The sequence below is a fragment of the Gymnogyps californianus genome, chromosome 1, assembly GCF_018139145.2.
Source record: "Gymnogyps californianus isolate 813 chromosome 1, ASM1813914v2, whole genome shotgun sequence".
In the NCBI taxonomy this organism is placed as follows: domain Eukaryota; kingdom Metazoa; phylum Chordata; class Aves; order Accipitriformes; family Cathartidae; genus Gymnogyps; species Gymnogyps californianus.
Window position 1 is genome coordinate 738,500 of NC_059471.1, and position 21,753 is coordinate 760,252.

Below are 21,753 nucleotides of genomic sequence, written 5' to 3' on the forward strand. Positions count from 1 at the left end.
TCCTGAGCAAGGTGCGGGATTTATCACCCAGGGCAGCTCACTGGGACTGATGAGAAGGCTGCCAGTTTGGAGAGGGCTCAGAAGAGCTCAGTGTGTTTGTTCTGTCTATTTGAGAATGGATGGATGAGCAGAGGGATGGACTGAGTGCAAGGGAACAAAAGAGAAGACGAGGGATGGATGTGCAGGTGCATCACTCACCCCCTCTTCACCCACCCCATCCTGCTGTTTCCCTGCTCCCAGGTGCCATCTCAGTTCAGGACTCCAGCAGCCTGGATTTCGAGGCCAGCCCCCGGCTGCGCCTTGTGGTCCAGGCAGAGACAGCAGCTTCCTTTGGCTTTATGGCCATAAACCTTAACCTGCAAGATGTGAATGACAACTTGCCACGCTTCCAGCTGCAGAACTACGTGGCGTTCATCTGGGAGTCACAGAGCTATGACTCACCAGTCATCCAGGTATCAGTGGGGGCACAAACAGGGATATCCGGGCCCCTGGCCTGCCTCTCTGCTGGGGTGAGGGGGTGGGGGGCTGTGCCATGGGCCTGGGGCTGGCACCTATGGATAGGTCTAGCCTTGGAGGGCTGTGGTTTGCAGGGCTCCACAACTGCACTGCCAAATCTCCCATGTGGCTTTGCAGGTCCTGGCAGATGATCTGGATCAGGGAGCAAATGGGCAGGTGACTTATGCCATCAACCAGTCCCTGCCAATGACAGGCTTGTACCACATCGATCCTCAGACTGGCTCTATCACTACTGCTGCCATCCTGGACAGGGAGATCTGGTCCCAGACCCGGTGAGTGGAGCCAGACTAACTTGTACCACAGATATGAGGTGGGGCATAGCTGTGGAGCAGCATCGCCAAGGCTGTGGAGGATACTCTGCTACTTGGTGCCACCCAAAGCTGTCTCAGCCCCGTCTGTAAAATGTTTTTGCCAAACAGCAGGAATTTAGGCTTAGTGTTAATATGGGGAGCAAATGGTATCGAGGGCATGACAGATGGCCATAAGATGAGCCAGTGCTCCGTTCAGCCTGGTCTCTGCAAATCTGAGAAGATTGTGAGGGGGGCAGTGGACTCTTCTCAGTGGCTGCATCCATTCCCTTTCCTGCCTGCTTAATCCAGACCACATATGCTCAGTCCCTTCCCACTCCCATGCATTGCACCCTTCTGCCCTGCCACACATGCTCCAGGCACTATGCACTGCCCTGAACCCTCTTGCAAGTCCTCCTGCATTCAGCCCAGGTCCTCTGGGCCCCTCACCATGTGCACACACTCTAGACATCGGCCAGCCAGTCTAGCCACACGTATATAAGATAATGGCAAACACTACACACAGTGAATTTAAGTCTTCCCCTATCCTTTTACACATGCATGGTTCAGATGCAAGGAACAACTTCTGCCACCCCAACCCAGGCTATGTTCTCTCCCCCGTATGCATGCTCCAATGGCTAGATGTCTCTCTCCCCTCTTCACAGGCATGGGGAGGCCTAGGACATTCATTCCATTCACATACCCATCACCATTCCACAAAGAGGCTCCATGCATCCCCCAACACCCAGATACGCTCCAAATGCCTGTCTCCCTGCACCCCACAACATGCTCTGCCTGCATCATCTCCCACACACATTCCAGACTCCTGCCCCTTGCACAGACTGGAAATGCTATGGGTGCATCCACTACCTCCCCTTGCAAAAGCCTCCAACCATGCATGCATCTTTTGTCCCATGTGCCCATGCCAGGGCTGTGCATGAATCCACTGCCCACCAGATGCTCCAAACACTTGTGCCCACATTCACTGTCTGCTCGTATGTTCCAGGTGCTAGACACAAACCCGCTGCCCTCCGAACACGCACCTCAAATGTGCATCCATCTGCTGCCCTGCCCCACCATACTCTCAATGTACACACATCCACTGCCCCCCACATGCACTCCAGATGCTCTGCACATATCCATTGCCCCAGACGCTCCAGATGCTGTGCACAGTTCCACTACTACATGTACACCCTCCAACCCTGTGCACACATGCAGTACCCCCCGACAAGTTCCAGCTGCTGTGCACGCATGCCTTGCTCCCTCACACATATGGCCGCATGTCTGTGAACCTTGTGCTATGCCCTTGTGCTTGCCCACAGTTTGGTGGTAACGGCAATGGACAGAGGGACTCCGCCTCTTGTGGGCTCTGCCACGCTGACCGTTGTGGTGATGGACATCAATGACAATAGCCCCACCATCCCGTTTCCCTGGGAGGTGCGGGTCCCAGAGAGTAAGTGCAGCTCAGCCCCATGAGGTAATGCGTCACCGATGGCAAAAGCTGAGGCGCGATGGACACCTGTGGGTCGGGGAGAAGCCCCCAGAGAGGCGTGTCCATTCCCTTGCCAAGGGCTGGCTTGTGCTGACCCACTGGCTGAGCTCCCCCTGAGCTCTTCGGCACTGCCCCGTCTGTGACGGCCTGGGGCTGGGGCTTGTACGGCCCCTATGGTGCAGCTGTGTCCTGAGGAAACCAGCTGAATTCCCAACTCATCCCTGGGCCCTGCCTGCACTGTAGGGGCTCTGGCTGCACACATCTGCCCTGCCTGGTCTCTGTCCTCGGCCTGTGTGCTCTGTGCCTGTGCCAGCCTTGACCTGCCCTGCCTAGCTCCCAAGACCTTCCCCTTCACCCCTAGCATCTCCCCCTTGTCCCTGGTGCTCAGGCTCTGGACTGAGTTGGTTTCCCACCACGTGAGCCAGGTCTTCTCCAAGGAGATGGGGCTACTTGCTCATGCCTCGCCTCTCCACAGACACGCTGCTGGGCACCCAGATAGCCCAGCTGACTGGGAACGATGTGGACTCAGGCCCCGCGCTCTCCTACACGCTCATGCTGGATGGTGATGCCGTGGGCACGTTCAGTGTGCTGCGGTATGGGGGACGCATTGCCCTGACAGGGCCACTGGACTATGAACAGCGCAGCCACTACACCCTCACCCTGCGTGCCTCTGACACCCGCCATGAGACCGAGGCCAACCTCACCGTCGTTGTGGAGGATGTGAATGACAACGCACCGACTTTCAGCCAGGGCTTCTATCAGGTACTGTGCACACAGGTGTGCCAGGCAGTGTGGGCCATTCTGCACGAGCGCCTCTGCTGCTCCTGCCTGGCTCACCTGGCCTTACAAGGCACAGAGATCCCCTTAAGGATGGGTCTGAGCCCATCCTGGCCCCTCTCTTCCTGGGCTCCCATCCACATCCTGGCACCCCTCATGCTGTCACTGTGGCATGGACAGGAGGCTGAAACCAGGCATGTAGCACTGGGATCAGCAACTGCAGGCCTGCACAGCTGCATGCACACGGTACATACTGGAATAGATGGGAACAGTGGGAAGGCCAGAAGTGGTGGGAGATGGGTCACAACCTGAACAAGTGTTTCTGGCGAGACCTGGCCTGGGGCCCCATAGGCAGATCACTGGATGAAAGCTGACTCGTGCAATGTGCTTCATCTCTGGAGCAGAGATGCAGGAAACTGGGAGGCCACGGAAATGCTTGAAGGTTGTGAGAGCACAGACCAATGGAACTGTCTGTTCACACATGCTGTATGGCACACCAAAAAGACAAGAGCTGTTTTGATTTGTATAAAATACCTTCTGTGGAGAAAATATCAACTATTAAAGAGTTCTTCAGAATAGCAGAGCAAAGTAGAGAAAAGGATCAGGAACTGGATGCTGAAGCTGGTTGGGAGTCACACTAACGAGGCTAGGTGCTATGCACTTGGGACAGGCCACCTCAGTGTGCCAGCCATGACCCTGGTGCAGAGGAAGGCCCTGGCCAGCGATGAGCTGGGGCACCTTGGTTATCGCTGCCCTGGCCAGCCCCAGCCCTTCTCCCAGCCCTGCTGGCTGGCTCCAGGCAAGGGGGAACAGGTGCCTGCATGGGGGACCCGGCGCTGACTGGGGCTTCCTCCTCTTTCAGGTGACATTGCCAGAGCACACGCCTGCAGGCAGCATCATTCTCACCGTGAGCGCAACAGACCCAGACTCAGGGAGCAACGGGGATATCACCTTCCACCTGGCCGTGCCCAGCCCTGACATCGCCATCGACCCCAGCAATGGTGCGTGGGGCTGGCTGCTGTGTGCGGCCCATCTTGTGGGTTGCTCTGACAGTGCCTGCAGAGGGAAGTGCCCCCATGCTGGCCCAGGCTCAGCCCCTCACCAGGTCGTTGTCTGGGGTGGCCAGTGAGGCAGACATGGTGGTGTGGCCATCAAGCGCTCCCACCGCAGCATCCCAGACACCTGTTGCTCCAGCCAATAACCCTAACACCCTTCCCAGCTCCCTGTTGCCCCCCATGCTGACTCTGGCTTTGTGCCCTCACAGGGACCCTCTTCACCATCCGGCAGGTGGAATTCGACGCCAGCCAGCCCACCCTGGACCTGGTGGTGGAGGCCCGCGACCGTGGCTCTCCCAGCCTCTCATCCTGGGCCACAGTGCAGCTCCAGGTGCTGGATGTGAATGACCACAGCCCCAGCTTCCAGGTGCCACGCTACAATGCCAGTGTCCCCGAGGACCTGCGCCCAGGAACCACTGTGCTGACACTAGAGGCAGGTGACGCCGACCTCTCCCGGGAGAATGCTGGCTTCGACTACACCATTGTCAGTGGCAACGGTGGCAATGCCTTCCAGGTGGAGAGCCGGGTAGCCTGGGCAGGGGGGCATCTCCGCACTCAGGGTGCCTTGGTGCTTGTGGAGCCCTTGGACTTTGAGGCCATCCCGGTCTACAACCTCACTGTGGCAGCCTCAGACCGCGGCCTGCCACAGCGCAGTGCCACAGTGCCTGTGCTCATCACCGTGTGGGATGTCAACGACAACCCACCCGTGTTCACCCGAGCCGAGTACCGCACAGCAGTGAGCGAGAGCGCACCACCCGGCACGGAGCTGCTGCGTGTGGTGGCCCACGATGCTGACTCGGGGCCCCGCGGCCACGTTCACTACACCATCAGTTCAGGTGACCAGCATGGGCTCTTCCAGCTTCACGAGAGCACGGGGGCCCTGTGCCTGGCACGGCCCCTGGACCGGGAGGCTCAGGCACTGCATGCACTCGTAGTGCAGGCCACGGACGTGCCGGGCGGGCACTTTGCGCTGGTACCTGTAGCCATCGAGGTGAAGGACGTCAATGATAACAAGCCGTACTTCCCGGTGGAGGTGCTGAGTGCCAGCATGCGGGAGAACCTGCCTCCTGGCACACTGGTCACCACTCTGCGTGCCGTCGACGCAGACACGGGTGTCTTTGGGGAACTGCGGTACACAGTGCTGGAGCAGCCAGTGGGGGAGCCCGGCATGGCGGAGGGCCGGGATGCCTTCGCTGTCAACAGCAGCTCTGGGGAGCTGCGCTCCCGACTTACCTTTGACTATGAGCGAGCCAAAGCCTTCCAGCTCCTCGTCAGGGCCACTGATGCTGGCAACGCCTCTGCCACAGTGACCGTGCGGGTGCTGGTGACAGGGGAGGACGAATATGATCCCATCTTCTTGAGCCCCTCCTTCAACTTCGAGGTCCCTGAGGGCGCCCGCAAAGGGCAGAGCATCGGGCGGGTGCTGGCAACAGATGAGGATGAGGGGGCTGATGGTGTTGTACTGTACTCCCTGGCAAAGCCCTCACCATACTTTGCCATCAACCAAACCACAGGCACCATCTACCTGCGTGTGGACAGCCAGCCCCAGGCCGGGGCCGGGCGCGCCAAGAGGGAGCCACGCGAGATGAGCCTGGAGGTGCAGGCGCGCAGCCCCCTGCCTGCCTCCCGCTCAGCCTCTGCACAGGTCACCATCGATGTCACACACACCTCCTTCGGCCTGGCTCCGGACCTCAACCTGCTGCTGGTGGCTGTGGCTGCCTCGCTGGGGGTTGTGGTGGTGCTGGCCGCCGTGGCCATTGTGCTGGCACTGGTCCGCTCTCGTCACCGCCGGGGCCGTGAGAAGCCGGAGGGGGACGGGCCGCTGGGCCGTGTGCAGAGCGGCTCCCTGCAGAAGCTCGGCCGCGAGGAGCCAGCACTTCCCGGGGGGGAGCACATTTACCACCAGGCCCTGCCGGGGTATGGGGGCGAGCCGGCAGGGCCCTACACGCGGGGCGGCTCGCTGGACCCCTCGCACTCCAGCGGCCGAGGCTCTGCCGAAGCCGCTGAGGATGATGAGATACGGATGATCAACGAGTACCCGCGCGTGGCCAGCATCACGGCCTCCATGCAGGAGCACATTTCCGCCCGCGGCCCTGACTCCGGCATCCAGCAAGATGCCGACCAGCTCTCCGACATCTCCTGCGAGCCGGCCGCCCTGGAGAGCACCCAGTGGTTCAAGAGCAAGAAGGGCTCCGGGCTGCTGCTGCCAGGGCCGCCCCCGCAGCTGTACCGTGAGGATGGAGGAGGCAGCGCCTTCCTCGGTGTGCGCTGTGGCCTCAGCGTCTCCTCCCAGCCTCAGGACTATGCCTTCCCAGAGGATGGCAAGCCCTCTGTGGAGGGCTCGCTCACTGCCATCGTGGCCAGCGATGAGGAGCTCCGCGGCAGCTACAACTGGGATTACCTGCTGAACTGGTGCCCCCAGTTCCAGCCGCTGGCCAGCGTCTTCACAGAGATTGCCCGCCTCAAGGATGAGAGCTCCCTGCGCAAGCCCTTCCCGACCAAGCCCAAGGCAGAGCCCAAGCCCCGCATCGACCCCCCACCCCTCATCACTTCAGTGGCCCACCCGGGTGCCAAGTCTGTGCCCCCCAAGCCACCACCGGGCAGGACCTTCCCACACCCGTCCTCCCTGCGCCGCTCGCCCATCAGCCACGAGGGCTCCATCTCGTCCTCTGCCATGTCGCCCAGCTTCTCCCCCTCGCTGTCCCCACTGGCTGCCCGCTCCCCTGTGGTCTCGCCCTTTGGGATCTCACAGGGGCCTTCTGCCTCCACCATCAGTGCCGAGCACTCGCTGGAGCCCCCCGAGGAGGCCGAGCTCAGGATTTAGACCTGGGCCCGTGGACTCCTCCGCCCCACCCCGCAGCCATGGGGTCAGGAGCGGGGCCAAGCCCAAGGCTGCTCTGCATGGGTGCTAATCCTGCTCTCCCAGCACCTTGCCTGGCCCGGGGCCCCCATGGGCTGTGGGTTCCTGTGTCCTTTGGGGCTGTTGGCTCCTGTCACTCCTTGTGGTCTGGCAGATTCAGTGCTAGTTTTGATGCTCTATGGACTGCTGATCCTAGTGCCAGCACCCCAAGGCAATGGTTCCTTGTACTGCTCATGGTGTCTCAGATCGGTGCCTGGCAGGGTGGTGCTTCATGGTACTCTGTGCTCTGAGAGAGGCTGGGAGCAGACAGGTGCTCCCTGCCCTGCTGGGCCAGGGTACTGCAGACTGCAGACCCTGCCCTTCCCCGGTCACTTGCCCAAGCCACGCAGCAGCCTGGGTGCAGCAGGACGCTGAGCCATCCCCGCTGGCCCCTTCCCCGCAGGAGCTCACAGGGCTGGGGAGGAATGCTCCCAGGGCAGAGATGCACTGCTCAGCAGGCACAGCCACAGCAGCCTGCCGGTCTGTCCATGTTGCCTGCGGGGACGGGGGTGGCTGAACCTGCTTCCTGATAGTGAGGGGCGACCCATCCCAGGCCAAGCTGGAGTGGGGAGAGAAGGCAGTGCCCGCTTTCTGCTTGCCTATCCATGGCTGGTGGGGGGAAAGGGGATCCTTTGGGGTCTCTCAAGCCCTTCCACCTCCCACCACTGCATGTGACCCTTTTAAAGGATCTCCTTCCCCGAGCTGCTGGAGAGCCCTGTTCCTCGGGGCCTGGGCTGGGAGGCAGGTGCCCCGCTCAGCATGGAAGCCCCATTCCTGGAGAAGCTGCTCCCGGGGCCAGGTACCTCTCTTGGCTGTGGGCTGGCTGGGGCACCGGACATGGACACTGGCCAGGCACCAGGCAGGCCGTGTGGCAGGGCTGGCAGGAGCAGCAGCGTGAGAGCTGCAGCAGAGCTGACCCCAAGACAGCCTGGCCCCAGGAAAGGCAGCGATGTGGCCGCTCAGCAACACGAGCCAGTGACCTCCTCCCGCTCCATCTGCCCCAGGCCTGGTGGCCAGCCTGCAGCTGCAGGGGAGTAGGTGGGAGGGGGTACCCCAAAAAGCCACAAGGCCTGAAGCTGGCATGGTGGCAGCCAGCATGTTACCTTGCAGCCACAGGGTGGGACACTGGGCAGCTGGCCTCCCCCAGGGCCCGGCAGTGCGACGTGCTCACCGGTACAGTCTGGGCCACCAGGGACACCTCCAAAATGTGGGTGGGTGCCAGAACCCCCAGCCCCTGGGCCCCAGTCCTCTGTCCAGGGGCTGCTCTGCACCACTCCTTCATGCCATGTTGTGAGCATGGGATAGAGCCACACTTCAATGGGGCTGGTCCCCATCCTCACTCCAGCACCACTCACACAGCCAGCCTCGTAGCTGGTGTCATGCTTACACTGGGGTCAGCTCCCAACCAGTGCTCACCCCGCAGCCCATGGCTGCTCATGGTGGAGCAAGCACGCACCGCGTGGCCCTGTGCCTTGGGAGTGCAGTCTTAGGGCCTGCCGCTGCGGCCGTGGGCCCTGGATGCTCACGGTCACTGTGACCCACACACAGACATGGGTGCAGAGCGAGGGCTGGGAACAGGGCATGTGGAGCACTGTGGCAGCCCCAAATACACAGTCAGCCTGGGCATGAGCATGTTTATGGTGTCAGGGAGGGCACCCAGCCATCTGAGAAGGGGGGGGTCTGGGGGAATTTCCTTCCTATCACACTTTTCCTAGATCCACTCTGTAGCCTCAGCCCGAAGCATGTCAGCACCATGGCTGCAACCCCAGCCCCAAATGTTTTATCACAGCAGCCAAAACCCATCACTTTTGCCCACTCCTTCCCCATTTCCCACTAAGAACCATCTGTGACTGCAGCCCCAAGTGTCACTGTCTCAGCCCTAAACCTCCCTCTGTGCCGCAGGTCCCAGCCCAGCCTGCACTGTGGGTGTCCCTACACCGTTGGGCACAGTGCTGCACCCTGGTCCCCACGATGAACATGTGAGTGGGTCCCTGGTGCCGGCAGCCCTGGGAGCTGTCCTGGGCACAGGGCAGCAACACAGGACAGGGACCTGCAGCAGTGGTGGTGGCACCAAGGGGGCTGCAGGGCCATGCCTGCACTGCCTGGGAACCACAGAGGGCCCAAGGCAGCTCTGGGAGGGGAGGATGGGTTCTGCCTCCCTCAGCACAGGGACAGCCCATGGAGGCTCCTGGGGCGGGCACCCCTCGTCCCTTCTCTGCTGGCCGGGCTGTCCTGCTCACAGGCACTGTGGGGAGCATGCCAAGGGTGCCGTGTACTCCCTGAGCCCTGTGCAGGCCAGGGTGGCCAAGCAGTCCTGCTCCCCCCTGCATGTTTGCAACAGGGGAACACAGATGGGTCACCCTCCTGCACGCCACATAGAAGGGTCAGACACACGGCAGCCCCACTTTGGTCTGGGGGGGACACAGCCATGGGCTGCTGAGCCCAGCCAGGAGCCGAGCCTCCAGTTATTTATTTTTACACATTGTACTACAATTCTGTTTTCTACTTTGTTTGTACCTTTTGTATCATGTCTCGCTGAGCTGCATGTATTGGGCGCTGCTCATCGGCCTGCACACTGGGCCGTTCCAGCACAGCCTGGACCCAAGTGCCAACTTCTCAAAGAAATGCCTTAATAAACCACACTTGTTTGTACAGAGATGGACATCATCACTGCTGCTCTGGGCTCGCATTGTGCTGGCACCACGGCCCCGCTGGGTGCTGGAGAGAAGCACCAGCAGGGCTGCCAGGCGGGAGGCAGACCTGAGGCACGGTGGGGCTCAGCATGTGGCTTGGCTGCCGGCAATGTGCCACAGGCCACAGGCACCCAGGTAGGACCTGTACCCTGCACTTGGCTCTGGGCAGCTCGTTGGGTGGGAGAGCTGGGACTAGCTGGGGCATGCAGGCTGTGCTGTGGCCACTTCTGGCCCCTGGGGCAGATGCTGCCAGCTCCAGGGCGCCCTGCTGCCTGGCCACAGCTGCCTGCCTCCTGGCCTTAGCAATAGGTCAGGCCAGCACATGAGATGCAGGTATTTCAGCCTTTAGCACAGCAGAGGAAATCAAGAGCCTGAGCACAGCACTGTGGGCCTGGCCTGGGTGCCCCTGACTCCTCCAGTGGTGCATGGTGTGGCTGCGCATGTCCCAGTGTCACTGCATGCACGGCCCTGGCTTGGCTGTTGCCCTGGCCAGGCCACCAGTACCTGCATGCATGACTACATCATGCCAGTCCCTTCTATGAGAGGCTGCCGAATCCGGCAGGTGAGGCTGCCACAGTGTCATGGCCCCAGGTCTAACCAGTAGTAAGGTTGAGCGTGTTTTCCTGACAGGCACACACACAAACACAGGTATACAAGACACGTCTACGTGTGTGCACACAGCTGGCCACACAGAACAACACGGACAGACACAAACAGCACCAACAGCCTCATCCTGCTCCCCTCACTGGCTGATGAAGGTCTGTTAGCAGGAATATACATGTACAATGTGGAGCTCTCCAGCAGCTGGGCTTAGACACACAGTCTGCCCAGTAGGTGCCCCCAGATTCCCAGTCTCGCCAGTTGCTGACACCTGAGCTTACGAGTCCCTGAGGCCACGGCCCCACTCCAACTGCTACAGACCCCCCCCTTACAGACACCAACACACGCAGACACACACACTCTGGATCCCTGCAGTAAGTGGGCTTAGAAAATCAGTCTACCCAGTAGCTTGCCTTTGGATCTCCTCACCCCCTGTTGCATAATGCACAGACACAGACATACAGAGACACACAAGTGGTTCTCAGTTGATCTCCAAACCCTACGGTCTCTCTGGCAGTTGGCTAGGACTCCCCCGATCCCTCTGGCAGCATTGTGCCCTATGGTCCTGCCACGCACATGCACACGCGCTCTCTCGCTCTCTCTCTCATTCCCTTCCCTCCCAGGTCACTTCACCTCCTCACTGCCTAGTCCGGATTGCTATTTGCTAGCAACGGCACACTCACTCACACACCTATACTCACTCTCTCCAGTTGCTGGCACCATGGGCACACTGGCCCTGTGACCTGACTCCACACACATCTGACACACACAGATGCACACAGAAGAGTCCCCCTGACCCAGGAAAATAGTTAGAAATTGAGTTCGAGAAGAAGACAGGACAGGCTGTGCAGTCATCAGGCGCAGGACATAGCCAGACAAATGTACTGACCATCAATCCATTTACATGTGACCAGCCACTTTTATCCCTTTTGCCCTGTTTTCCCATTTTTTGTTCCTCCCCAAACCACCTTGATCCCTCTCTTTCCTGACCTTTTAGTTCCTCTGCTAAACATCCCATAATAAGTCTTGCGCAATCCTAAAATGCTCTGCGTTTTGCCTCTCATAATGTGTCCCATACTCCTAGGCAGTGCCCCTTCAGTCTGTGGCATGACTGGGAGAGCAGCTCCCATTCACTCATTCTGATGGGTGCCACCCTCAGACCATGGGGTTGATCATGAGCCAGTGACAGCCTGGGCAGAGCTGGGGAAGGGTGTCTCCTTCTCTGACTGGGTTATTGGAGTTCCTCTGCCTGTCACTGTTTCTCTGTGCTACTTTATCACATAACCTAACACTTTCCAGCTCCCTGATCGGTAGCAACAGCAATGCCAGTGCATGCCAGGCATGCTCGCTGCTCTGTGGCTGAGACCAAGAGGGTCTTTGGCCAGCAGGAAGGACCTTGATGTTACTATTCTCCCCGGCATTGCCTGACCTCAGGTAATCCCGACTGTCCAGAGGAAGGGGCACACTTGTCTCCATCTGCAGGAACAGCACACAAGCATACCCGGGGCAAGCAGAGCTCCACCCAGGACACCCTGGCAGCTTCACTGGATGCTCAGGCTCTCTTGTCCCCTGCTTGCTGCAGACCAGCTAGTCAGACTAGCAGCAGATGCTTGTTAGAGTAATTAGCTCTGGCAGGGCAACCTAATCTTTGCTGGCCAGACAGATCCAGGAAATAATCTCCTGCAAATCTCATCCCACTTAAAGTCCTGCCCAAAGCTGTAACCAGCTGGACAGCTGGGTGGGCTGCAGCTCTCTGGCAGCGCACACTGCCCAGCACCCCAGGCCCCCAGCCAACGTGCGTCAAGGCTGAGCAGCGGCGAGTCCCTCCAGGCTGCAGCTGTAGCTGCTGGGTCGGTGCCACGCAGGCTGGGGCGGCTGGCTGGGTCTGGGGCAGCAGGGAACCAGGAATGGGAAGGTGGGCCACCCCATATGCAGTGGGACAGGGTGAGGGTTGGGACACGGGAAGGGCTGCCTGCCTGGGTGCAGGACGAGGAAGCAGCAAGGGCTGCATGGCTGGGAGCGCAGTGCAGCAGACTAGGAACAACCAGATGTGGCCTGGGTGCAGGGACTGTACTCTGCCCTGCAGCTGCTCATTCTGGTGCTGTCAGGACCCCACACGCCTCCCTGCACATCCTGAGTCTTTGTTTCCTCACAGGGTCCTGGGAACGGACAGCACCCAGGGCCACCTCCAGCTGGGCAGACCCATGCTTCGGCACCACCCTCGCACATAGGAGAGGTGACTCCCAGCCCTGACAGGCAGCTACCTCTGTGTGGTTCAGGAGCCTTCCTGTGGCACAGCGGAAAGCTCTTCCCACCAACTGGGGGGGACAGGGCTTGGCTGGGTGTGAGGGGATGCTGAGCTGTTCCCTCTAAACCTTCTCTGCTGCACTGGGCCCCGTGTCCCCTGGCCCCCAACCCCTAATGGCTGCCCTGCACCCACCATGCCCAGCCCTTTCCCCTGTGTTCCCTGGCCACCGTCTCCCCCGACACAGCTCCCCTGCTCGCTCCCCCGGCCCCGCAGGGCAGGCAACCAGCTCCAGCTGCTGCAAACCACACAGCACCGCATGCATGGAAACTCTACATGTGCTTCCAATTGCAGGGACCAGAAGTACCCTAGGGCTTCACACAGACGCTCATGCTATGGGCAGCACCCACAGAGGAGTGCTGGCGTCCTGCAAGGAATGGGGATGGAGCAGTGGTTTCCTAGAAGACACAAGAACTAGCCTCAAGGTGGTAGGGAAGTACCTTGGAGGCCAGACAGGGCCTTGGGTGAGCCTGAGGAACGCACGCTGAGGTCCCACCGTCAATGAGATAGGTGCTGAGTGGTGTTCTGTGAACAGGAAAGATGCTGGTTAAGCCCCACTGGGTCTCCTGGCTGCCTCCCTTCACTCAAAGGGAGCAGGGCCAAAGGTCTGCAGCAGGCACTGCCTGCCTGGGCACGTGGCATCTCCACCTCTCAGCTGCACACACGGTGCAGCTGGAAAAGCACTGCCAGCATAGCAGGGGTAAAAGCAGGAAGAACAGCGGGACTGCGGCAGCCCTGGCCTTTCCTAGGAAAGGACCTTCACCTACCCTGCAACGATCTAAGAATCAGCACATTTCTTTAGCGATGCCTCGTGCTGCTACTGAGGCAAGAGAGACCATCCGGGCCTCTCTCCCCCTGGCAGCTGCTGCTCTGGATGGCCACGGTGTGGCTCAGGCATGGGAGACATGGCAGCCTGGGCCAGGCAGGTGGTTTTCCCATTGTCCGTCTCTTCCTGCCTTGGACTCTGCTCTGCAGAAGCAGGAAAGCAAATGGGAACTGCTGGAGCCACGGTATGCAGCATGTCTGCGCATGTGACCAGGGCTGGGACTAGGACTAGGCTAGCTGAGCCAAACTGGCCTGGGGCAGATGGGGTCATAGCAGCCTCTGCCTCACCATCCACCTCCGAAACAACCCCTCCAGTACTGCCCTTGCGCTCGTGGGCAGGGGGACAAGCTCCATGGTATCTGAGGCATCTTTTCCAGAGCTCCCTTGCAAAAATTGCTTGAACCTTCCACCACCCCGAGATCTGCAAGTATCATAATACCACTTTTGTGATCCTAATTAGGAGAGCTCCTAGTGTGGGAACAAATATCTGAGAGAACAAGCACAGGAAGCTGAGAGCTGCAGCTCAGCAGCTGTGGGAGCCAAGTGGCTGCCTGTGACAGTGCCAGCTGGACAGCAAGCTGCACTAGTCGCTTGGCAGCGCGGTGTGGACATGACTCCTGCCACATGGCCCATCACCACCTCGCAGCCCACTCCCACGACCAAGCGAGAACACGTGCTCATAGTCCCACAACCCTCCCCTGCACCCCTGTCCCCCCATGCTCCTGACTGACCAAGACACTCCGTGCCCACGGCTTCCCCAGGTGGCTGCAGTGTGAATGCCAGCAGGGCCAGGCAATGGCAGCCCTGGACATGCAGGGTATGCAGACGTGCTCTGCCACTGACTCCATGCCTCTTGCTGGACTCGCTGGTGATGCCCAGCCTCTGCGCACAGAGGACAGCCTGGGCACTCACGCCCCGGGCTGCAGCCTGCTTGTACAGCTCGCTGCCCCAAGCCCTGGGGTAGGCACAGAGGAGCAGGCCCCAAGGGGAGCTCAGACCTTCTAGTCGCTTCCCTGCAGCCACCCCTCAGAGCAAGGTTCCAGCGAGGTACCAGCCTCATGGAATGGGGACCTCCAGCCCTACCCTCTCTGTGCAGGCCCTGCTGTTCCTGAGCATCCCTCCCTTGCCAGGGCCTGCTTCCCCCAACAAACATCCCATCCCTGGTGGGGGTGCTGGGCAGGACCCCTGCCCCTCCCCAGCTGGCACCCAGCCTGGGCTCCTCAGTCGAGTCCTGCATGGGACCCCTGCCACCCCAGCCCGGGTCCCCTACGTGGACCCTCGGCCCAGGGCAGCAGCCACGGCTGCATCTCCCATCCGGGCCGTCCCAGCGGGCTGCTGTGCCCCGGACCGCCGCGGTAACGGCTCCGCAACGCTCTGGGAGGCGGCCGGGAGAAGGACGGGGAAGACCGGGGTGAGGCAGCGCAGACCGGACCGCGCCGGGAGGCGGCCGGTGCCGTGCCGGAGCAGCCTCTCCGGGCCTCCGGCAAGTGGCCCTCCCCGCCGGGCCCGTGACCGGAGCCCGCCCCAGGCCTGGCGGCGCGGCCCCGCTAGCGAGTCACCGGGAGGATCATCTGGCACCGGCACCGGCACCGGCACCGGCACCGGCACCGGCACCGGCACCGGCGCTCTCAACCACCGCCTACGGCCCCGGACCAGCCAGGCGTCCGGGCCGCCGTGACTGGCGGGTATAGGGCTCTGCCCACCACGTGACCGTGGCTTCGGCCTCCTCACGTGACAGGGAATCATGCGCCTGCACACGTGATCGGGGCGCTGCGGCGGGAGGCGGCGGGATGGCGCGGAGGTAACGGGAACCACGGGGGGCCGGGGGTTCGGGGGGGGTCAGGCGGGGCTCCCCGGCCCGGGGGCGACGGGGGCTCGGGGGGGCAGGCAGGCAGGCAGGCAGGCAGGCACCTGGCAGTCCCCGGGTTTCCCCTGGTGCGGCAGGTGGCCCCGGGGCCGCGCCGGTGCCCGCTCTCCCCGACCGCCTGTTGCAGGTGTCGGGGGGTCCCCGCCGTGCTGGCGCTGTGTGCAGCCGCCTGGAGCTGCGCCGTGGGCCTGGCCCTGGAGCGGGACCAGCCGTTCCGGTAGGTGCCGGGGTCGGTGGGGCAGGACAGGGCGCTGGTGCCTACCTGCCGCTCACAGCCTGCCCGCAGCGTGCCCCCTGGCTGGACCCATACCGGCCGTGTCAACCCCGGCCACGAAGTGCAGCTGACCTTCGCCCTCCGGCAGCAAGGCATGGGGCGCCTTGCCCAGCTCGTCGATGCCGTCTCAGACCCCCACTCGCCACGATATGGTAACAACTGTGCGCCTGAGGCCTGTCAGGCCCCATCAGGCTCTGCAAGCAGGGTTCTTTGACCCTCTCTGCCTCACAGGCAAGTACCTGTCCCTGGAGCAGGTGCGGGACCTTGTCCAGCCATCCCCAGCCACACTCATGGTGGTGCTGAAGTGGCTGCAAGGCCATGGTGTTGAGAACTGCAGGAGCGTTACCACCCTCGATTTCCTGGAGTGCCACATGTCAGCAAGGTGAGCCCTGGGTGGGGCTGGGCCCCGCTGCGGTGGCGGTGCCATTCCCGCAAAGACAGAAGAAGCCAGACCCTGCCCCTACCTGCTGCAACTGCCTGCTGCGGTGCAGTCTGGGTGATGGAGGGCTGAGCCGCATTTCTGCCTGGGCTTGAGGGCTCCACAGCCCTGGCTGCCTGTGTGCCTGGCCCCGGTGCTGGGAGGAGTCAGCCAGTGAGCTGGAGTACTGGAAACAAGGCCTGCATACCCGTTAGGTGCTTGGGCCAGCCCCACACCTCCTCTTGCTTTCTGTGGGGCCGTGGAGTCCCCACTGGAGGACTGGGGATAGAGTTGCAGGGGACCCTGCAGCGTCAGGGTTCTGGTTGGGTTTGGTGTTGGGAATTGGTCAGGTATGGAAAGTGCTCTTTGCTTTACGAGGTCAGCTGTGCTGGTGGGAAGTGGAGCTCATCCCTGACTCGTCCCAGCAGCAAGCGGGGTGGAAAGGGTGCGGGAGGCAGGGCAGAGAACAGGCATGCTGCTGGACAGACGCACTGATGCCTGTCCCAGCGGCACGAATCCTTGCACGGTGGCTGTCCCTGTGTTGCAGCATGGCTGAGCGCCTCCTGCCAGGGGCTGAGTTCCACCGCTACGTGAAGGGCCAGCGCAGCGTTGTGCGCTCCCCACTCCCCTACGCTGTCCCCGAGGAGCTGGCTGAGCACGTTGACTTTGGTATGTCCTACACAGGGGAGCTGAGGCTGCCCAGAGCTGTTACTGCCTGGGGTGCGGGTGGGAGGTTAAGCATTGAGCAGCCAGGACTGGCCATCTCGGTGTTGCAGAGGACAGTGTGGCAGGCCCTCCAGCCATGGTCCTGGCCACCCGTAGGTCCCCCTGAGGAGCTTTGTGCATAGGATGTAGATGCCCCATCCCTGGAAACATTCAAGGTCAGGTTGGACAGGGCTCTGAGCAACCTGATCTGGTTGAAGATGTCCCTGCTCATTGCAGGGGGCTTGGACTAGATGACCTTTAAAGGTCCCTTCCAACCCAAACCATTCTGTGATTACGATGTGGACGAGCAGCATCCAAAGTAAATGTTTCTTACTGGTGCTCTTGGGCCTGGATGCTCGGTGCAGAGAGTTCAGGTGCAGCCTGTCTCTGTGGATGTGCAGCTGCTTCTGAGGTGGAAAGACTCCCTTCTGTGTGCGCTCCCACGGCCGTTCCATGAGGAGAGCAGAGGGGTGCCAAGCTGCGGTAGTGGCCTGGCAGCGGGGAGACTGAGCTGTGCAGCCTGGAAATACCTGTGAGGACTGGCGAGGAAGCCGAGGGAGCACTTCCCCACCTCCTGTGCAGTGCTCGGGGCAGGTGCTGCAGGGGATAGGCTCCCCCAAGCGCTGCTGCAGGCCAGCCCTCTCGGACATGAAGCTTGAGTGAGGATGGTGAAGGGGGAGCCAAGGGGACATAATACTGTCCTCCCAGAGCTCTGGGCCCTAACAGCTGCTTCTTTTCCTGCTTGCTTGCACACCAGTGGGTGGCCTGCACCGGTTCCCCGCGGAGAGAAAGGTGGTCAGCAGAGCCTGGGCCAAGAAGGAAACGGAGGCAAGGCAGCACTATGGAGGGAGAGCGGCTTTCCACCTGGGCGTGACGCCTTCCATCATCCGTAAGAGATACAACATGACAGGAGGAGACATCGGCCTACTGCCAAACAACAGCCAGGCCTGTGCCCAGGTAACTGGTAGTGCCAGTCCAGGTCAGAGCCCCTTAGGCCGTGGGAATTCCACACATTGGTGCTTCTCCACCACTTTGCTGCTCTGGTGGTCCCAGGACAGCTGTGGTAGCGGTGGCTGGTGGGAGCACCTGGTGGGCTAGCATTTCACAGACCCGTGCTGGGCCAACTTTCTAAGTCAGGAAAAAAAGCCTACCTTGTTTTTTCAAGAGAAAATGAGAAAAAACTTGTCCACTCCTTGTCCCTCCAGTTCTTGGAACAGTATTTCCACCAGGCTGACCTGGCTGAGTTTATGCAGCTCTTTGGCAGCAGCTTTGGCCACCGCTCTCAGGTTGACCAAGTGGTTGGGCACCAGGGCAAGGGCAAGGCTGGGCTGGAGGCCAGTCTGGACGTGGAATACATCATGAGCACGGGTGCCAACATCTCCACGTGGGTCTTCAGCAATGCAGGTACTGATCCCCCTCCAGAGTTGCCCTGTGACTGCTTCTGTGCATCCCACTTGCTGTAGCACCAACACACCTGCCTGCTGTTTAGGGAAACACTTGCTCTCTGCATAAAAATGGCTGTACTGAGTCTATCTGGTATCTGTCAAAGGGGAATGCCTGGAGGGGCATACACGAATGGCACGCTGGCTGTGGTACATCCCCAGCATGCTTTCCCAGCTGCCATGGGCAAATACCTTGTGGGCTTCCAAAGTTGGAGGTGATGCTGGTTTCTAGTAGCTCATAGGGAAATCATCTTCCATTGATTTGTGTAGTTGTTTTTGAATCCGTGTGAACTTTCAGCATCCAGAATATCCTGTAACAGGGACTTCCACACCTCAACTACACAATGTAAAGCTGTCACCCCACTCTGCTGCCTTTCCATGGAGGGAGAGCACAGCAGCTGTGTCTTATTATTTTTTTCCTGCTTCTTTGGGGTTGAAGCTGATCTCTCGCCCATGAATCTACCAGTAGAGTGGATAAAGGAGAGTAAGGCAATTTGAGAAAACAAGGTTGCAAAACAGCCTGCACAAACATGGCTATGGTGCCGTAGGACAAAGTGTCATCTGTCCCAGATCAGAAACTGGCTGAACTGGAGGCGGAGTGCCTTTAGGACTACCAGCTCTGTCTTCCTGATAGTGAAGGCAGGCATAGCTCTGCATTAACTTCCACCTCCTCCGTGCAGTTAGAGATGTGGAAAGGGTGCAGAGACAGGCAGTTATGTGAACAACTGAGAGTGAGAAGGGGTGACTGGGGCTCTGCTCTCCCCACCTCATGGAGAGGGATGAGGGGCAGGAAGGGACCTTGGCAGATGGAGGTGGAACATACATGCAGCAGAAGGGCTGCATGCTGCCTGGATGCCAAGGGTGGCTACAGCCCTACAACAGATGCTCAGAGAAGGAGTGGATGAGTGTAGACCCCCTGCTCTGGGGTTCAGGGCGACCCTTTCACCAGACCCGCTGGCAGAGCTGGAGCCTGGTGCCATCCACCGTGACAATCCCCGACATCAGGCATGCTGCCAGTCAGAGCTCACAGGAGAGCTCCAAACCAGCTGTGCTGTGGATCTGCTCTCTGTAGGCAGGGCAGGAGCTGGAGGACCTTCAGCTCCCGGTGCTAGTGGTGCTGTTGAGGCATGGTGTCCCCCCCGTGCTATCCCTCACTTTCCCTCAAGCCTGGTGTCCTGGGAGGAGCTGAGCCTGCCCCACTCTGTCTCTGCAGGGAGGCATGAGAGCCAGGAGCCCTTCCTGGCCTGGCTGCTGCTGCTCAGCAACATGTCATCGCTGCCTTGGGTGCACTCCGTGAGCTACGGGGATGACGAGGACAGCCTGTCACTAGCCTACATGGAGCGTGTAAATGTGGAGTTCATGAAGGCAGCTGCCCGGGGCTTGACCATCCTGTTTGCCTCAGGTGTGTGCTGTTGCTGGCATGGTGCGGGTGCATCTGAGGGTCCCCGCACTGTGGGGAACCTCTGTGCTGAACACTGAACAGGGACGCTCTGCCTCTGGGCAGCCAGGATCCCCTGCCTGGGAATCCCAGACTGGGAGGTGGAGAGCGCCCTTCCCCCAGGTCGTTCCTGGGAGCATTCTGTGGACGAGGGGCAGCTCAGATGCTGCCGGATTACCCCGTCCGTCTCTGTCGGCAGGTGACGATGGTGCTGGGTGCAGAAGGGTGCCCGGTGGGAACCACACTTTCCGGCCCAGCTTTCCAGCCTCAAGGTAGATGTGGGGAGGTGAACCTGGGTCCTGCGGAGACGTGAGGCTCTGCACAGAGCTGGCTGCTGCAGCTCGCCCGCAGCCGGAAAAGCTGCTGCTGGCACTTTGAGTCCCTGGCTGCTGCCTTGAGCTGGTTTTGAAGCCCCTTTGGGGGACTCCCGAGGGTCAGCCCCACCAGTGTGCCTGGGGATGCTCGCAGGCCTCAGAGCTGGGGGGACCTGTGCAGCTCCTCAGGAGGGGGCTGGTGTGTGGGGTGCCGCTGAGGCCGCAGGCGGTCGTGTGCTCACCTGCAGCGCCCACCTGTCCCCCCAGTCCCTACGTCACCACCGTGGGCGGAACGTCCTTCAAGAACCCCTTCCTGGTGACGGCAGAGGTGACGGACTACATTAGCGGGGGGGCTTCAGCAACGTCTTCCCCATGCCCGATTACCAGGTGAGGAGGCGCCTGCTCTGCCGGCCCCAGGGGGCTGTGTGGTGCTTGGCGGGGGTGATGATGGGCCGTGGTTGGCACAAGCCACCCCGGGGCTGGGCCACAGGCCAGGGGAAGGGGGGGTGGAGGTGAGCAGGGCCAGAGTCCCGCTGCCAGGCATCCTGCTCCTTACCTTCTGCTCCCCCCAGGCTGCTGCAGTCAGGCATTTCTTGCGCTCGACCTCGAAGCTGCCTCCCAGTTCCTACTACAACAGCAGTGGCCGTGCCTACCCTGACCTGTCCGCCCTCTCTGACAACTACTGGGTGGTGACAAACCGCATCCCGCTGCCCTGGGTGTCGGGGACGTCGGTAAGGAGGACAGCCCTGTGCCGGTCCGCGGTGGCTCAGCTGCCGGGTGCTGAGGCGCTCGTGTCTCCGGCAGGCGTCCACGCCCGTGGTGGGGGGCATGGTGGCACTCATCAACGACCGGCGCCTGCAGCGGGGGCTCGCGCCCCTGGGCTTCCTCAACCCCGCGCTCTACCGGCTGCAGGAGCGGGGCCACGACGCTGCGCTCTACGACGTGAGCTGGGCAGGGGGCCGGGGCTGCCGTGGGGCCGGGGTGCCCGTCCTGGGTGCCCCGGAGCGGCTGGGCAGGCGCCGATGAGTGCTGGTGGGGAAGCCTGGGTCTCCTGCTCCCGAGGCCGTGCCTGGGGCAGGGCAGGGCCAGCAGCGTCCTGCTTGGGGGCGATGCTGCCCTCCTGGGGGAGGTGTGTCCCGGGGGGGGGGGGGGGGGTGTCTCCACGGGCTGCCTGGGGGGGGCGGGGGGTCCCCTTGCGCTGCTGGGGGTGCTTGGGGGGTGTACCTGTGCTGCGAAGGGGCGGGTGTCCTAAGGTGGATCCGTTGCTGCGTGGGGAGGGGGCGGCGCTTGCCCCGGGGGGTGTCCCAGGGGTTCCCACGCCCTCCCACGGGGCGTGTCTCCGGGGGTTCCTGTCCCACCGTGGGCCGCGGGGGGGGGGGGGCTGTTCCCCGCTGGGCGTTGGCGGGTGGGGGTGTCCCTGTGTCCTCCCAGCGGGTGTGGGCAGGGGGAGCCTGTTCCCCGCGGGCCGGGCGCCGGCCCCCGCGGTGGGGCCCGCCCGGCCGTGCTGAGGCCTGTCGCCCGCAGGTCACGCAGGGCTGCCACCTCTCTTGCCTGGACGGCACCGTGCAGGGACAGGGCTTCTGCGCCGGCCCCGCCTGGGACCCCGTCACCGGCTGGGGCACCCCCAACTTCCCCCGCCTCCTGCGGGCGCTGCTGGCGCCCTGACCCGCCCGGCCCGGGACACCGGGAGGCGCCGGCGCCAATAAAGCCGCGGCGCCCCACCCCTCCCGTCTCCGTCTGTGCCGCGCGGCGCCGCCAGGGGCGCGCTGGGCCGCGGGCGGGGCGGGGCGCGGCGCGGCCAATGGGGCGGCGCGCCGTGCGCAGGCGCGGGGGAGGCGGCGCCTGG

The 21,753-nt window shown here is 61.7% G+C and overlaps 2 protein-coding genes across 2 annotated transcripts in view; both read left to right on the forward strand.

Moving 5' to 3' along the window:
* DCHS1 (dachsous cadherin-related 1) overlaps positions 1–8,697 on the forward strand; it is a 49,604-nt gene extending 40,907 nt beyond the window's left edge. Inside the window, 6 exon segments of the mRNA XM_050915037.1 lie at positions 241–452; positions 634–788; positions 2,126–2,256; positions 2,771–3,057; positions 3,935–4,073; positions 4,337–8,697. Of these exon segments, the coding sequence (XP_050770994.1) occupies positions 241–452; positions 634–788; positions 2,126–2,256; positions 2,771–3,057; positions 3,935–4,073; positions 4,337–6,951 (3,539 nt within the window). The 3' untranslated portion in view covers positions 6,952–8,697.
* A 6,542-nt stretch (positions 8,698–15,239) lies between these two features.
* On the forward strand, positions 15,240–21,632 carry TPP1 (tripeptidyl peptidase 1). Its single transcript, XM_050911378.1, is given in 14 exon segments — positions 15,240–15,250; positions 15,444–15,533; positions 15,603–15,742; positions 15,822–15,972; positions 16,556–16,677; positions 17,471–17,670; positions 17,919–18,117; positions 19,369–19,557; positions 19,793–19,865; positions 20,175–20,251; positions 20,254–20,294; positions 20,480–20,638; positions 20,712–20,849; positions 21,432–21,632. Coding segments are annotated over 14 exon segments (1,731 nt in total). The 3' UTR covers positions 21,573–21,632.
* The last annotated feature ends 121 nt before the right edge of the window (positions 21,633–21,753 follow it).